The sequence below is a fragment of the Rhinoderma darwinii genome, chromosome 1 (genome assembly GCF_050947455.1).
Source record: "Rhinoderma darwinii isolate aRhiDar2 chromosome 1, aRhiDar2.hap1, whole genome shotgun sequence".
Taxonomy (NCBI): domain Eukaryota; kingdom Metazoa; phylum Chordata; class Amphibia; order Anura; family Rhinodermatidae; genus Rhinoderma; species Rhinoderma darwinii.
The window spans coordinates 625,859,203-625,876,649 of record NC_134687.1 but is presented as its reverse complement, the minus strand read 5'-3'; the positions used below and the strand labels follow the sequence as shown (position 1 = coordinate 625,876,649).

At 45.9% G+C, this 17,447-nt stretch overlaps 1 protein-coding gene across 1 annotated transcript in view; it reads left to right on the top strand.

Annotated features, from left to right (window-relative positions):
- The window catches only part of MAP3K1 (mitogen-activated protein kinase kinase kinase 1), a 49,246-nt gene that overhangs the window by 22,568 nt on the left and 9,231 nt on the right, over nucleotides 1-17,447 (top strand). The window contains exons 2-10 of the mRNA XM_075842430.1: nucleotides 5,245-5,395; nucleotides 6,521-6,715; nucleotides 7,231-7,431; nucleotides 8,905-9,021; nucleotides 10,339-10,487; nucleotides 11,217-11,338; nucleotides 13,180-13,261; nucleotides 16,023-16,215; nucleotides 17,123-17,407. Of these exons, the coding sequence (XP_075698545.1) occupies nucleotides 5,245-5,395; nucleotides 6,521-6,715; nucleotides 7,231-7,431; nucleotides 8,905-9,021; nucleotides 10,339-10,487; nucleotides 11,217-11,338; nucleotides 13,180-13,261; nucleotides 16,023-16,215; nucleotides 17,123-17,407 (1,495 nt within the window). The remainder of the gene's footprint in view (nucleotides 1-5,244; nucleotides 5,396-6,520; nucleotides 6,716-7,230; nucleotides 7,432-8,904; nucleotides 9,022-10,338; nucleotides 10,488-11,216; nucleotides 11,339-13,179; nucleotides 13,262-16,022; nucleotides 16,216-17,122; nucleotides 17,408-17,447) is intronic.

Below are 17,447 nucleotides of genomic sequence, written 5' to 3'. Positions count from 1 at the left end.
GAACTGACATTTACCCGATTTGAAATGTAAACCTTCATAAGAATGTGGATTTATCAGTCGTCCATCGGTGGAAAGCTGTTGACAACCCCCATGGGCGCTGGAATGCCTAGATAGTGATTACCACATTTGGCTTCTGGTAAGGCTCATGACCGTGTTGTAGCTACATACGGACTTGGAGCTGAAATATGGCACCCGTAAAAGTCAATGGTGCCCTTTTCTACTTCACGAGGGTACATGGCGTTCAAATTTATTTTGCAATGTTCCATCGGCTGGCGTATTACAAGATCTTTTCCCCTAGTTGCGCTTGTAATACATTACCGCCATACAACTTTATATGACGGTCGCCGGAACGCTGGTTGCCTTGATACAGGCGCTTGCTGCCGTGAGCATGAGGCCATACATAAGTCATATAGAAAATGGCCGTGTGAAATCACTAGTGAAGGTTGTCGTTCTCGACCACCCCATAAATTAAAATTGCAAATTGATTTGTGGCCTCGTCTGGGCCTCTATTGCTCTGGGCACACGACAACGACCGAAAAATCCAACATGGCAGATAAACTTTACCTCAGATATCCCTTCGTTTTTTGAGCAATAAAGCATTTGAGAACGTCTAATACGGTGAGTGCGGCTCTGTTTCCTTCTTTATACATTGTGTTACCTCAGATATCTGCCTTCGGTCGGTGTCTGTCACACATGTTTGTGTCACGAAAGAGGCTATTAAGAACTCTGGATTTTGTCTGCTCTTATATTTTATATTTCTTTAGATTTGTACGCGCATGGTGTGATGCATCGACATTGTGACGCACCATGATGCTGCATTTACGGGAGCACCATCCGTAGCCCCTTCTCTGTGGGGTCCTGTATGGTCCGTTCGTAGTCCTGTGTTATCCCCAGACACAACCTGTCTTTCACGAAAGACATTGTATTTTGTTAGATTATCGAAAATCCTGCACCGTTCCCACCTGCATTAGGGAAACAAAAGGCCTTTGTGCGGAGGGAAATAAATTGTGCGCCCTGTCACATGAGAGGGGATGGTTCCTGCTCTACTTGTATTCTTCACAACAAATGTGGATTGTAAAACGCAGCCTGAGCAGGGCTCCAGACCAAAAAGAATCCCCGAGACGCCTTCAGCTCCGAAATTAAAAAGTTTAGAAGCCAGGTGAATTGTTTTAGTGGCCAAAATTAACCCTTTGACCATTTGGCACCAGTTTGGGGTTCATACATCTTATATTTTTTTTAATTTATTTTTTTTAAAGGCAGAATGAACATAAAACAGCTATTCTGACTTTTTTTTTTTGCAGTGTTCAGTGTCTCATAACGTAATGGTTTCATAGTTTGTTGGAATTGCTGCATCCATATCTAACCAAACTTTTATTTTTTTGTTTAAATTTCACAAAGCATTTTGTTAGTGGGGGGATGAAGTAGGTTTTTCATTTATTTTTCTTAGCTTGGGCTTTAGCCTTGATTTATTTAGTACCTTTTTATTGAACTATTTTTATTTTATATATTTTTTTCTAGTCCCACTGTGGGACTTTACAATGCGATTGTTCGCTATTCTAATACACTATCATACTTCTGTATTGTCTGGCAGGGCCTATTAGGTCCCCGGTTGTCATGGAAACGGCACCCCACGATTGCGTCTCGGTGGTGACGGTGGGAGCTTCCTCCCACTGAAACCACTTAGATGCTGTAGTCGCTATTTACTGCAGCATCTTGGGGGTTAAACTTCAACCCCACCTGTTAGAGCAAGAGCCTGGCTGTCACTGGACCCCCGTGGCGGGCTGGTGCCTTTCCACGGTGCTGTTGCAGAAGTAGCCTTAATATATGGGCAATCATTATGGGGTTAAATAAATATAATTGTTGAAAGAAAATACTTTGGGCCTCATCTCACTCTTACAATAACTCCTGGTTGCTATGAGCAACCGATCAGAGCTCGGTTTTTGTTTTTCTACAGCCGTTTAAGAAATGAAAGCTGAGCTTTGATTGGTTGCTATGGGTAACCAGGACAATTTAACTGCAGGGCCTTATTCAATAAAACTGGCCTTGTTGCCCATAGCAGCCAATCAGAATTCTGCTATTTTTTTTATTTTTTTTTAAACTGCTGTGGAAAAATGAAAGCTGCACTGTGATTGGTTGCTATGGGTAAGCAGAAAAAAATATTATTTTTTAATTACCCCCCTTTAGACTATGTTCACATTGGCGTCATGGCTTCCGTTTTAAAACTCTGCCAGATTGACTTGTAATGGGGCCCATCGGAGTGTTCAGTGTTTTGACAGGAAGGATGGCTCTGCATACCGCTCTTGCAGTCAAAACTGACTATCTCTGCCAGAGGCGCTGAATGCCAGTGTGAACAGAGCCTTAGATGGTTGAGGTTGAACAATACTCTCTTAAACTGCCTCTTCACTCGGAGTATCTGATTGGACCAATCAGAGTAGCGGCAAGTAAAGTCCTATGTACAAGAGCAGATAATCGGTCAGAATCCATTAAAGTGGCAGGGATCGATATATTGCGTGTACTTCTCCTGTATACTGGTGGCTCTGGCCTTGGTAGAGATGTTCTGCTTTGCTTCGCCTCCGATACAGCAGTTTCGGTATTTTTGGCGTTCAGAATAGATGACTTTGTTCAGACTGGCTGTCATGTGTCAGATAGGATCAGGTCGGCCTCAAGGGTTCACTTTTATGTGCCGCTCTGAGCTATATTTGCCTGCCCATGTTCCTGCCTCTCGCTCTGTAGCCCACTTTGTCCCCCTCCCCCCATCCAGCACACTGTCAAATGTGTGCAGCTCTGAAGCACTTCCTTTAGTTGTGTTCTGCCATGCTGACAGGAACTGCGCAGCTGTTGTCCCTGTGTTTTCAGTGCAGGAAGTCTGAACAAGAAAGAAAACAAAGTCTCCTTAAAAAAAAACAGGAAGTAGCGCCAGGCTATCTATTTCACTTTTTGTGACGTTAACTCTTGCGCCGCTTCTTTTGAGCGCTGCATGAGGCTTTCAGCTAATAACATGTCACTTAATTCCTCCGTCACTAGGGATTGAAGTAATAGGGGACGACACGTCGTCCCCCTCACTGCAGGAAAAGATCGGACGATTTTGCGGTTTGGTCTGGATTATGTTCACTGAAGGGTTAAAGCAGAAGTGTTCGGTCTCTGGTCGACAACTGATGGTGACAATGGCGGCTGCGTCTACACACGGACAGCCCTAATGTCATTACAAAAAGTAAATCTTCCACGGCTGGAAGAACAAATCTCGCCGTTTTATAATATGGGAGGGGCCAAGGAAAGCTGTCTGACAACCCTAATGGGAGCTATAATGGCGTAGGAGTTGTCACGTACACCTTCCTAGAAGCGCATGTTGCGGCTGAATTAGTCCGAACACCTACGTATAGTCCTGTATGAAATGAAAGGTATACGGAGGAAGAATAGACGCCCTATTACGGCTCCGTAGATGCGCAGTCGTGAGCGTATCTCGCTACAGGGATCAGACGTGAAATAAAATTTTTCTCGGTCAGTAGTTTCCACCGATGCAATCGCAACGTTTGGCCAATAACTCCAGGAATTTGCGTAAGATAACACTAGTCCCATCAATGACGTGTGGTGATTGGGGGGGGCCCCTGATACAGGTTTTGCACCAGGGCCCTTTAAGATAAAATATACCGGTAAATAAAAAGTTCCTGTAGTTAATTAAAAAAAAAAATCTTTAATATTCTGCGTATTCTAAATTTGTGTATTGTGGTTCCCTTAAGACCCATGCGCCTGCCAGCGCACAGACCAGTGGAGATCAAGCAGAAACATATAGCGGCCTCACAAAGCTCCGCTCTTATCCCGTTTCCCGTCCTTGTTCATTGAGAGGGATTCTCTCCGAGGGTTTTTTTTCCCCCCTCCAGGAAGGATAGTGTTATGGGGCTGCCTGCCATATGCTGGATCTTATCCGCTCTTTCCTCCTCGCAGTCTCCCAGCTTTCCTTGTGCTTAATCTGGTTTTGTGGTGGTGTCATTGTGCGTAATGGTCTGTTTTTTTTTTTAACATAGACTCCCCCCCCCCCCCCCCCCCCACCAAGGACGTATCGGGCACATAACTTGGTTTTGTCAATAGGTTTACTGTCTCTCCGCTCAGATACTGTGTCAGCAGTCAGCACACCCTACAATACACAGCAACGTGGGCGTAACTTGTACAGGGTGGTGGTTATGTTGCAGCGTGTCGGCTGAGCTCCCAATATTAATCTTTTAAAAAATATATATATATCTTTGTCAAGTTAAGAAATGGCTGAATGGAAATTGTATCTGTACCTGGGGTAGCGCAGTGACAACAACCGGAGCTGCAGTGGTGGCCATGTTAATGTCTGCAAAGTTTTGATTCTCACACTCTTGGATCTCGGTGATATGCAGGACGGGATATATCCTTGCGTAAAGGGACGGACTTGCTATTCAGGAGGGTAGGAAAGCTGGGGCAATTGTTAGGGACAGCTCTAGGAATTTGAGTACTTCAAAGATCTTTTGGAAACTAGTGACATGTAAGGTTGGTGCCGCTCTGTGTCGTTGGTGCCGCTCTGATGGGCCGCTGGTGCGTTCTGGGCCGCTCTGATGGGCCGCTGGTGCGGCCTGGGCCGCTCTCATGGGCCGCCGGTGCGGCCTGGGCCGCTCTGATGGGGTGCGGCCTGGGCCGCTCTGATGGGCCGCCGGTGCGGCCTGGGCCGCTCTGATGGGCCGCCGGTGCGGCCTGGGCCGCTCTGATGGGCCGCCGGTGCGGCCTGGGCCGCTCTGATGGGCCGCCGGTGCAGTCTGCAGAATGACAAGTGTCTGTCTCTTGTTCTATGTGATCTGGCTGCTGGATCTGGTCACTTCGGTCCTCCTAATGGACGTGCTGTCTGACTAGTTTGGGTGTCGCGATTCCTGAGCGCGCTGTAATGGTTTTCGGGAAGGTTTTGTCAAGTATCCACTTCCCCAGCAGACTGAGATGCATTATCCGCGTCTGTTTATTTGTGCGAGATTATTGATTTAGTTGGAGCTCGGTCTCCTCTACTTCCCAGCATCTACAATGCCCCACAGCACTTCTGCTCTAAAAAGCAAACAAGCAAATATTTGCGAGTGCTGCATACGTGCCGCGCTCCAGCCAGTTGGAAATAATGGGGCAGTAATTGTAATATGAGCGTGGAGGAGCTCTGCGGATGGACTGATATATGCTGTACCACGGGACGTCCTGGATAGACACTTCTCTAAAGGTTTGTGTCTCCTTGTTTTTGTCTTCCTGCAGCCGTGACATGGAGAATAAAGAAACACTCAGGGGTCTGCAGAAAATGGACGACCGCCCGGAGGAACGCATGATCAGGGAAAAACTCAAGGCAACATGTATGCCCGCCTGGAAACACGAATGGCTGGAGAGGAGGAGCAGGCGAGGCCCTGTGGTAAGTCCGCACTTCCCTCTTTCTTCATGGAGTCACAGTGCCCTCTTAGGTCAGCAGGGACTATCGCACATCTCCAATGTGCAGCGACAAGGTGCGCACCTCCATCAAAGGTCCTTCTTTGCGTGATGAAAAGTAGTACAATTTTCCAACCTACTTTCTGTATCCATTCCGCACTGTTTTTCAAGAACCCTGCTTGCAGTCATCCAATCGGAACCTTTACTGGGGGATTAAAAATCCTTAAATGAAAGTATGGGGCTGTATGAGATTAAAACAAGCCCTCTGATCACCAGAAACAGCGCCACTCTTGTCCATGGGTTGTTTCTGGTATTGCAGCTTCGCTCCATTGAAGTGAATGTGACTGAGCTGCAATACAACACACAACCTTTGCACATGAGTGGCGCTGTTTCTGGTGAACAGACCTCTTCTCTTCCCCCCCCCCCCCTGATTTTCTAATTCCATACGGTTTAAATTACCCATAGGCATTTGATTAGCCGCAAATGATGGATCAGATTTATTTTTTTTACCTGTCCAGTTCTTTCGGCCCTGTCCAGTTCTTACGTTTACCTCTTTTCCGTCAGAGGAAGAGAGGATCGAAAGATTAAATGGAAAGCAACGGTGCCGTTAGAATTACCATTGGTTTCAATGGTAATTCTTTTGTTTCAGTTGCTTTCCGTTTGTTTCCGTTCGCTAGGTTTCCGTTTTTTTGACGGAAGTAAAAGTGCAGCCTGCAGAACTTTTTAGTTACTGTAAAAAAAAAAAAACTAGTGTACGGGGACAAACGGAAAGCAATTGAAACAAGCAAAGGCATTACCATTGAAAACAATAGTAATTCTAATGGAACCGTTGCTTTCCGTTTAGACTTTCCATCCTCTCTTCCTCTGACGGAGGAGCGGTAAACATATGTGAACTTAGGCTCTATTCACACCATGTTTGCAGTTTATATTGGCGAATGTAAACAGGCCATCTTTTTAGCATGGGGTATTGTCATCTGTGCAGTGTTCAATAATGTTCTGCCACCTGATGCAGGTTTTGCGCGGTCTGTTGTAGTGTTTATTTTGTATAGTTTTTTTTAGTTCTATTTCTTGACCTTTTTTTTTATTTTTTATTATTATGATGATGATGCAGGTCGTAAAACCAATTCCAGTGAAAGCTGACGGCTCGGATGCTTCCAAATCGGACTCCTCTGTGGAGGGGACGGTGAATGGGTCTGCACACACCTTAAAGGGGAGGCGCAGTCCTTCTCCCAGCAGCTCTTCTAGTTCTTCAAAGTCAAAGCCAGAGTCTCCAGGAGTGCGGAGGAGAGGATTGTCTCCAGTCCCTGTAAGTTTCTTCAGACCCGGTATCTGACATAGTAATGTATGGAGAAGTTACATATGCCCCGCTCCCCATGTAGACCACTCCACGTGCTCTGATACTCCAACATTTTCTCTCCCGTGCCATAATGGCCTGCAGAGCATCTCAATGCTGGGGCCCTCATGATCAGCTGTTCTAATCGGATGAAGCTGCAGCCGTTATAGGATGGCCGTTTATATAATGCAAGGACACGCCGGGTCCGCCAGAATTGTAGCCACTCTTACAGAGCGGCTCTTCGTTCTGGCACTTCGAGGGGGTGCCCAAGAGGGGGATCCCTATTTATGACGTCCATATGCGCTAATATGGGCTGGGTTTGTCCTGATGGGACAACCACTTGAATGTCCCCCATAACAGTGCCCATTGGGGTTGCCACCAAGATTTCTAGAGACTCTGAACAGTTTAGATGGATCAGCGGCGGCCCTACAAGCAGAGCCCACTTACGTGGCGTTCATTCACGTGGTAACGTCTTGTGCTTCTTCCAGTTTCAGAGTGGTCGTGTCACGCCACCTAGGAGGGCTCCTTCTCCTGATGGATTCTCACCTTACAGTCCCGAGGAAACCAGTCGTCGAGTAAACAAGGTCATGCGAGCAAGACTGTATTTACTGCAGCAAATAGGACCCAATTCTTTTCTAATTGGAGGCGACAGCCCGGATAATAAATACAGAGTTTTTATTGGACCTCAGGTTTGTAAAGTAACTTTTTATTTAATCACAAAGTCATAGAAAATGCTGCATTTATACTGGGGTGCCCACAAGGTTTCCCATCTAACCTCTCATTTCCAAGTTGTATAAGACAGAGTTTTCTTGCCTTTCATTTATAATCTAGTTGTCAACTCTCTTATGATTTATTTACGATGTGAAGTCCAAAACTGAATCCATATTCAATGTGACCTTACAAGGGATTTATAGAGGGTAATGTTTCATTTGAATCCGTTTTTTAATCTCTCTTTAAACACCTTAAAATCGTATGTGCTTTTGCGGCTGCTGCTTGACATTGAGTACAGACAGGCCGTTTTCAGACTGCTGTAATACTGCAACATTTTATCATGTTATGGCAGAAACAGTCGGCTGCACTGATACAGGAGTCTGACACGGTTTGACCTGTTTTTGTGCACCGTTTATTCTAGACTCTAGCAAAGATACCTGAACAAATGGAACCGCAATAGAGGCACCTTGAGGGTTCATTGCGGGTTTTTATTTTTCTCCCTTGGGAAAGTCGTCGGTTTCATGCTTCATATTCTGATTTAATTATTTGCTTCATCAAGTCGTGGGAAAAAGACAATGTGTGTAAACAAAGCAGCGAGTAAGTGAGTGCCCCGCGGGGCTGTGTGCAGGTAGATGTTCTACATTACTCATCTCATACATGGACCTCAGAGCTGCTGCCGCTGCCAGAAGCTCCTGAGACAAGCGACGTCATGCTCAGCAGAACTGCCGGTGTTTACATACTGGATCTTCTGTTCTGACCCATTTTATGGGTCTTAGGTTATGCTCACGCGTTGCGGAATTGCTGCAGATTTTTCGTCCGGATTTGTGGACTGATGATCTGTAGCGGAGTGGATGAGAAAATTCTGCAAGCTTAAAATAAAAAAGGCACTATATTGCTGCCGTTCTTGTGGCAACGTGTCCCTCGTCCACTGCCGGTATCTATACACTCGGCCTTCAGTGGTGTCGTGTCGACACGTGACCGCTGCAGTGGTCTCGTGACGAAACTTCATCGCAGGAGGCCGTGTGAACAGGGACCGGGAGAAGGCGAGGGATGCGTTGCGACAAGAATGTCAGGGGAGGAGAATATAGTGGCGCTCCTTTTTTTTTTTTTTTTTTTTTTTTTTTTTAACACCGCTTTTTCTCTGCAGCAGAAAATTTGGTGCAGACTCTGGGCTGGATTTGCAGCAAAATTTTTCGCCACAAATCCCACACTTGTGGACAGTATGGGGAGCAGTATCCGCGTTCCTATGTGCCTGAATCTCTTTGGTTGTAATGGATTGGATGGTGGCACAATAATGGACGGTCACATCTATTACAACATGGTAGACCTGAGACCATGTGTTTTTACCGTTGCAGCTTTTGCCCACAGAGGAACAGTCCCATTTCCCCCCTGGATTTGCAGCATTGTGGTTTTTTTGGACGGCGTATAATTATTACTCTGCTTCCTTCTAGACCTGCAGCTGCGGCAGAGGCACGTTCTGTATCCATCTCCTCTTCGTCATGCTACGAGTCTTTCAGCTGGAGCCTTCAGATACAATGCTGTGGAGGAAAACCTTGAAGAATTTTGAAGTATGCAAATTGACTTCTTGTTTCAAGGAAATGATTGTATTGCAACAACGGCAATTATCAGCCCCCTCCCCGTGCTGAATGGGAAGGAGGTTTGGAAACTTGGTATATAATTACTTGCAGGCTGTGCAAATTCAAACTGTGTAAAATGAGATTTCTGTTGAGCAAGAACTAGGAGGGACTACATAGGGGTCATAAAGTTTATAGACAGGTATGTGCTCACACCGGACATTGTATATAGGTGTGTACGTTAGTTAGGGCGGACACATAAAGGAGAGGGGTCCCTGTCCGAGAGCGGTATATATATGGGCTCCTTGCTATCCAACGGATCATCCGTTCACCCCTTATATCTCGCTAACAACCCACCGGTATATGTGAGCTATGAAAGACTTTACATAACTATACATTTGGCATCGCCTCATCCAAGTGTTATGGCCTTCGGAATGGGAAGATAGAAAAAAAAATTGCTGTGCCCTGAAGGCCTAAACTAGGCTGCATCCTCAAGGGGTTAAGGTAGCAATGTTCCCTACTGGGCACCTGTGCAGCTGCAGATCTGGTATGTCCACCCCTGACCGTAGTCCTTTAGTCGGGACTCCCACCAATGTCCAGAGCAAATCCCATGCAAGGTTGTCTTTCCCTGGTCCCTACCGCCAAAAATGACGATCAAGTCTGCCCTCCACGGCATATGCTGCTGGACTCCAGTCTTTACCTGTATCTTCATTGTTGGGTTTCAGGCCTCATACAAGCACCAGGCCGTGCGATGGAGCCATAGGATCGATGTGCCACTTTATGGGCGTATTTTGGAAGTTTAATCTTCCCAACGATATGCTGTTCAATGAAACATAAGGAATCTTACAAAAAACAAACATGAAATCCTCTGCATACAGGGAATACAAAAAGGCTCCATACACTTCTATAGGTGCCGTACTACAACTAGAACAGAGCTGTAATATGTCCTTGAGGGACTTATAACAGCAGAAACGACGTAGTGACTAATACCAGCGTAGCCCAACAGACCCCATGGACTCATAATGGGGTTCATCGCTGTTGCCGTGGTCTTCCAATCAAATCTGACATTTGTGACTGAACCTCTAAAGCAAATGTGAACCCCAGCCTCATATGGTTCCTCCAGCTCTGCTACATTTAGAATAGTTTTCATTCCTCACTTACGGCACCATTCTCTTTTTAATTTGGTGTTTGAGTGTCACACACATTCGCCTTTTGCCGCGGCCTTCTCGTGTTTCAGCCTCCATCTGATTTTGCTCTGCATAGTTTTTTTTTTTTTGTTTTTGTTTTTCATGTATATTTCTTTTTTGTTAGGTTGAAAGTTTGTTCCAGAAATATCACAGTAGACGTAGCTCAAGGATCAAAGCTCCATCTCGTAGCACCATCCAGAAGTTTGTATCACGCATGTCAAATTCTCATACCTCATCCTCATCCACCACTTCCACATCTAGTTCAGATACCAGGTTTGTACCGGAGCGCTGCGACAATGTTGTGTGGTTCTTCACTTCTGGAGTTGTCTTATCTCATGATAATGTTTGTTATACTTGTGTTACTCGATACTATTCTACTGTCTAAGAAGTGATTTTATTCCTCTTTATACTTTCTGACTTAAGCCACACTTTTTTTTTTTTTTCTTACAAATTTGCATAAACTCGGCCTGTTTCGCAGTCTGGTGGGATTGTCTTTATGTCCACCTTCAAAAAAATAAAAATGGAAGCAACTTTGCAATTAGCTTTAATTACAAATTTCCTACCATTTTGTGTATAGAGCTCTAATGCAGATCTGTGTAACCATGGTAACAGACAACAAACAAACTCTGTGTAGTCTGATTTTGCCGTTCTAATCTCCTAGCGTCCTTACTTCTTACACCTATTTAGCAGATTAGCAAGAAGTAGGAGACGGATGGAAGGGAGCATGACTCCGGACTTATGTATGTACATAGGTCTGCATTGGAGCTGCGAACACAAACGGTGGGAGATTTGTAAATAAGACTATATGCAAGGTTGCTTCATTTTAGGAGAGTTTAAATACATTTGATGTTGCATAAGCCTAAATAGAATATGAGGAGGCAAAGACCAAAGGAAAACCGAAGAAGATCTTTGATTTTAGTAGGGGGGGTGCTCTCTATTTTCTGTGCATTGCTGCTGATTGGAGGCTTTGTCATTTATCGGTTTCCTTTTCTTTGTTGGCAGCATAAAAGACGAAGATGAACAGATGTGCCCAATCTGCTTGCTGGGCATGCTGGATGAGGAGAGCCTGACTGTATGTGAAGAAGGCTGCAGAAACAAGCTACACCACCACTGCATGTCAATCTGTACGTCACGTGCTCCTGTGCATGACACTAAGGCACATACACATGTCTGCACCATTAAACTGCACACCCTAGTGGCAGGCCAGGGAGTTGCACTGTGTGTTTATTGCCTGGAGCACCTGCTTTGTCATAAGAACACCACCTGCTGGCCACTGAATTGTGAAAAGTGAATTTCCACCTTTTTAATAACCCGTTTCTAGGTTTAATAATCTGTGCTATTGAGGAATTTCATAATATATCTTTATAGCGGTCAGAGCACCAAATCCCCTGGATACACAGTTATGATAAAATTCTGCTGCTTGCATCCACCACTAGAGGGAGCTCACTACATACAGATATATATACAGCTCCCATAGTTACATAATAATCTGCTGCCTACAGCCACCACTAGGCGGAGCTCACTACATACTGATGTATACAGCTCCCAAGGACTTATTACATAACATTCTGCTGCCTGCAGTCAGCACTAGGGGGAGCTCACTGCCTACTTGTTACACATTCAGCTCTATAATAAAGCTCCCTCTAGTAGTAGCTGCAGGCGACATTTTGTCATGTAAATCTGCCTATGCATGGGATTTGGTGCTCTGTTTCAGAAAAACTGAGCAACTTCTGGAAAGATATAGTAAGAAATTAACAATCAATTCTAACCTATTTATGTTAGGAAATAAAGTATTTTCCAGGCTGGACATGATCTTTAATGACAAGCTGTCTGCTATAATGAAGACAGTGACATGGAGGAACTATTCCACCTCCCTGTATATAGGAATGTGGTGTTCCCCACAATGTAAAATCTCTGTAGCTGCCTTGTTCATTGTAGGGATCATTTATCCGTTATCATAGGGACTCCTTTAATAAAGATGGAATCCCGCACTCTGGTGCTGACCGAGAAACTTGCCGCTATTAGAGAACGGGCTGTGAACTGCGTTACTGATGAATACTTAATGTGTAACCTCCTCTCATACTAGTAAAATTATGTATTCCCAATGGGGTCACTCTTATTTACTTAACTGACACACCTACTAGGCAGTCATTTAAAGGGATTGCCCAGGATTATAAAAACACAGCTGCTCACTTGTCCATGGGTTGTCTGGTACTGCAGCTCTGCTCCATTAAAGTGAATAAATCTGAGCTGCAATACCAAAGACAACCTGTGGACAGGTATGGTGCTGTTTTTGGAGCGGATCAGCCATGTTGTTCCGATCCTGGACAGCCATTTAACCGAGGTGTATGATTCTGAAGCATGGGAGGAAACTTGCGCAGGGAAAGTATAATCTGCGTGCTGATAACGCCATCTAGTGGAGAGTCAAGTATAGTTTGGGAAAATTTAGTAGCAGTGTCATGAGTCCCACTTGCTGCATGGGGTGGCGGGGGAGGCATCTAGAAAGCTTTAAAGGGTATTCCCATCATAAACAATTATGCAATATCCATAGGCTAAGCGATAGATGTGGAACAACCACAATAAGCGCCCAGAAACGTCCCCCCTTTTTTTTTTTTTTTTTTTAAATACATGCGGCTTATTTTATGCTCTTAATATTAATAGTATGTCTCTCTATTTAAAATGGCACAGCGACACATAGAGGGTTGGTGGCTAGTACACTGCGACCAGGCACCGCTTTTCACCGGTACCGATCACGCACAACACACTCACCATCCGTACAAGGCAGCTAAGGGATTGTGAAGGAGGTTGGAAGTGCTAGAAGGGTCAACAACTAAATACTGCGTGAAAATCATGGCAAAAGGTCACATGACCAACATAATAACAGATATGCTGACGCATTTAGAAGCTTTTATTACTAATATTATATTGTGCTCCTTCTAATATGCTGTTTTTATCTTTACTTTAGGGGCTGAGGAATGCCGGAGAAACCGGGAGCCTCTTATCTGTCCCCTCTGCCGCTCAAAATGGAGATCTCAGGACTTGTATAGGTCAGTCGCAGGGCCGGCATTAGGGGTGTGCAGCTCGTGTGGTCTTACATGGCGCATTAACTGCTCTTGCTGAAGGGGACGCTTGTGACAATCGTTTAGTATTAAAGGGTAACTAAACGTTCAACAAACTTCTGACATGTCCTAGTGACACGTTAGACGTTTTGATTGGTGGAGGTCCGAGCCCTGAGACCCCCACCGATTGCTAAGACGAAGCAGCAGAAGTGCTCATGTGAGCGCTCAATCGCTTTGTTTCTGTTCGGCTTTTTCCAGAAAGCCAATGTATCGGAGTACGGGCTGAGACTTTCTATGAGCCCGTACTCCGTTTTTTTCCGGAAGCCAATGTACCGAACAGAAACAAAGTGGCTGTGAGCACTTCTGCCGCTTCGTTTTAGTGATTGGTGAGGGTCCGAGCACGGAGCCCCCACCAATCAAAACTTGAGATATGTTACTAGGACATGTGATATGTCAGAAGTTTGACCGTTTAGTTACACTTTAAGCGTATAGCACTACTAGTAAATTATGTATTGAGCTGTAAGTTGGCGACTATATGTTGATACAGAAGTACTGTCTTGTTTGGGTGCAGTGTGGCGCTCTTGTTTGGGTGCAGTGTGGCGCTCTTGTTTGGGTGCAGTGTGGCGCTCTTGTTTGGGTGCAGTGTGGCGCTCTTGTTTGGGTGCAGTGTGGCGCTCTTGTTTGGGTGCAGTGTGGCGCTCTTGTTTGGGTGCAGTGTGGCGCTCTTGTTTGGGTGCAGTGTGGCGCTCTTGTTTGGGTGCAGTGTGGCGCTCTTGTTTGGGTGCTGTGTGGCGCTCTTGTTTGGGTGCAGTGTGGCGCTCTTGTTTGGGTGCAGTGTGGCGCTCTTGTTTGGGTGCAGTGTGGCGCTCTTGTTTGGGTGCAGTGTGGCGCTCTTGTTTGGGTGCAGTGTGGCGCTCTTGTTTGGGTGCAGTGTGGCGCTCTTGTTTGGGTGCAGTGTGGCGCTCTTGTTTGGGTGCAGTGTGGCGCTCTTGTTTGGGTGCAGTGTGGCGCTCTTGTTTGGGTGCAGTGTGGCGCTCTTGTTTGGGTGCTGTGTGGCGGTCTTTACTAGGCATTGTGGGGCGCTCATGTTTGGGTGCTGTATGGCGCTCTTGTTTGGGTGCTGTGTGGCGCTCTTGTTTGGGTGCTGTGTGGCGCTCTTGTTTGGGTGCTGTGTGGCGCTCTTGTTTGGGTGCTGTGTGGCGGCCTTGTTTGGGTGCTGTGTGGCGGTCTTTACTAGGCATTGTGGGGCGCTCATGTTTGGGTGCAGTGTGGCGCTCTTGTTTGGGTGCAGTGTGGCGCTCTTGTTTGGGTGCAGTGTGGCGCTCTTGTTTGGGTGCAGTGTGGCGCTCTTGTTTGGGTGCAGTGTGGCGCTCTTGTTTGGGTGCAGTGTGGCGCTCTTGTTTGGGTGCAGTGTGGCGCTCTTGTTTGGGTGCAGTGTGGCGCTCTTGTTTGGGTGCAGTGTGGCGCTCTTGTTTGGGTGCAGTGTGGCGCTCTTGTTTGGGTGCAGTGTGGCGCTCTTGTTTGGGTGCAGTGTGGCGCTCTTGTTTGGGTGCAGTGTGGCGCTCTTGTTTGGGTGCAGTGTGGCGGCCTTGTTTGGGTGCAGTGTGGCGGCCTTGTTTGGGTGCTGTGTGGCGGCCTTGTTTGGGTGCTGTGTGGCGGTCTTTACTAGGCATTGTGGGGCGCTCATGTTTGGGTGCTGTGTGGCGGCCTTGTTTGGGTGCTGTGTGGCGGTCTTTACTAGGCATTGTGGGGCACTGCTACTTAGGCACCACAGTATATTATTCTTGCAGTGTATGGTGGTGGCGGCGGCGGCGGCACTGTATAGTATTGGCTAACGTATGTTAACATACATATCGCACAGGGCAACATCTAACATAAGGATGACCCTGGTCAGCAGGAATTTAACCGCAGTATAACGTGGCCTTGTATTAGAAAATGGAAAGTTAGTGCAATTGCCTACATTTTGTCAGAGGGTCTGTATTTTTCTATTCTCATGGCCACTAGCTTTCCAAAAGTGACCATTTAATCTGCCGCTTTATCGGTTGTCACCTTTTTGTATAAGAACACCTGACAACTTATCTTTTGCTAAGAAGCCAATTCATGAGCCTTTCTATAATGGGGGTGGGGGGTCTTATTGACCAACTTTGACTGTTGCTCCAACGTTTGACTCACTGATATTTGGCCTTTGATAAGTTGTGGGTGGAAATCCTCATTATTAACCATGGGAGGCCCCATGCTCACAACAGTATTTCTCATCAGTAATTACGGACCCATTCGTTTCTATTGGCCACGGACACCTTTCAGTATTTTTACTGCTGGGTGTCCGTGCTGAAAAAATTATAGAACCTGTCCTATTCTGGTCAGTCATCACGGCAAGGATTCTCCCATAGAAGTCTATGGGAGCTTCCGTAAATACGGACGGCTACTGTTTGCATCTGTAAACCGTCCGTATTTACAGAATTTTTTCTAGGCAACATGTTATCATTTGCAACCTCCCTCTTTTTGTACGGATTCGTGTATACGGATGCAATACAGACCGTATTTACGGACACCCTTCCGTGTATGTGTATATATATATATATATATATATATATATATATATATATATGCCTATGAATCCGTATTTACGGACAGTTTTTCGGGATAGATAAAAATAATGTCGTGTGCATGGGGCCTAAATCACTGGGCTGTCTTATTACGGAGTTATTGTCTTGTCGTCATGGGTAATGTTTGTTCTTTCTATCTGCAGTCATGATGTGCCAGGGCCTGTGGACTCTCCTCCCATCCTCCATGCTGCCCAGCAGCCACCCCTCCAGCCGCCAGCGACGCCGCCTACAGCTGGATCCCAAAGAAGATCCCAGGATTCCAATTTAAACCTTACTGATTATGGGGTACAGCAGATTCCTTCCTCTTACAAAAGCATGGCTGAGCCGTGGATTCAGGTATACAGTCCTCCTCGTCACGGATATGTCATGTCTTTCCTCCAGTATACGGCTAGTTTCACACATGCGAATACGGGTAGAAATCCTCAGACCTATGACGCTGCTAGTTCGGCTCATCAAACCTGCAATAAGGCACCTGTAATACTCTTGTGTGAAACTGGTCTGAAGGACAGATCCTATCTGAGCTCTTACCACTTGTTGGCCATACACCTAAGATCGTGATCGGCTGCAATGTGTCCAATGAATGGTCTGTGGGATCGTTCATACAACGATCCCACCAGCTACAAAGACCAGCCAATCAGGTAGTGGGTTTTAAAAAACAGTCTTCCTGGAGCTTGCACGCAATGGCAATTGATTTGTCCGAATACAGCCGATCCTGCGATACACAAGTCGTTTATTTTGGCCGATCCCGATAGTCGTCCAAAATGGATAAAATCTGACAATTATATCGGCTTTCAATCTCAAACTCCAAGAAGAGGGGCCACATCTTTCTGAGGGCCTAAACCCGTTTAGAGACTTTTTGCATTCTATATTTGTGCTATCAATATTTAGTAACTGATAATCTGACACCTGCCATAATACCCAAGTGTTTTGGATTATCAGAAAAGTAAGTGCCCCTTGGCTTTTAGGGAACTGGGTAAATAAATTTTATGGCTGCGCTGCCAGAGTCCCCTCTGTGGAAAGATGGGACATGTTCTATCTTTCCATGGATCAGAGAAAAACTGACCCGATTCACCCAGTAAAGATAATGGATCCGTGAAAACGATTAGGTGCCATGAAAAATGGCCCGAGTGGCACTTGGTCTTGTGCCACTGGGCTTACACTGCTTGCATCCTGCTTGTTAGCTATACCTCCCCCATCTTTATTAATCTTAAAGCTCATTTATCATTTCCCCTTTTTTTTATAGGTTTTTGGAATGGAATTGGTCGGCTGTTTGTTCTCCCGGAACTGGAATATCCGAGAAATGGCGCTGAGGCGTCTCTCACATGATGTCAGCGGGGCCTTGCTCTTGGCTAATGGTGAAAGCACTGGAACGTCCGGCACTGGCAATACACCGGGCGGCACCGCCACCCACTCTGCCAGCGGCTCATCTCAACCCAGTATCTCAGGGGATGTTGTAGTGGAGGCCTGCTGTAGCGTGCTGTCCATGGTCTGCGGAGACCCGGTCTACAAAGTCTACGTCGCTGCTTTAGTAGGTTTCTCTCCTCTTCATCTGTTTGTTTAACTTTTTA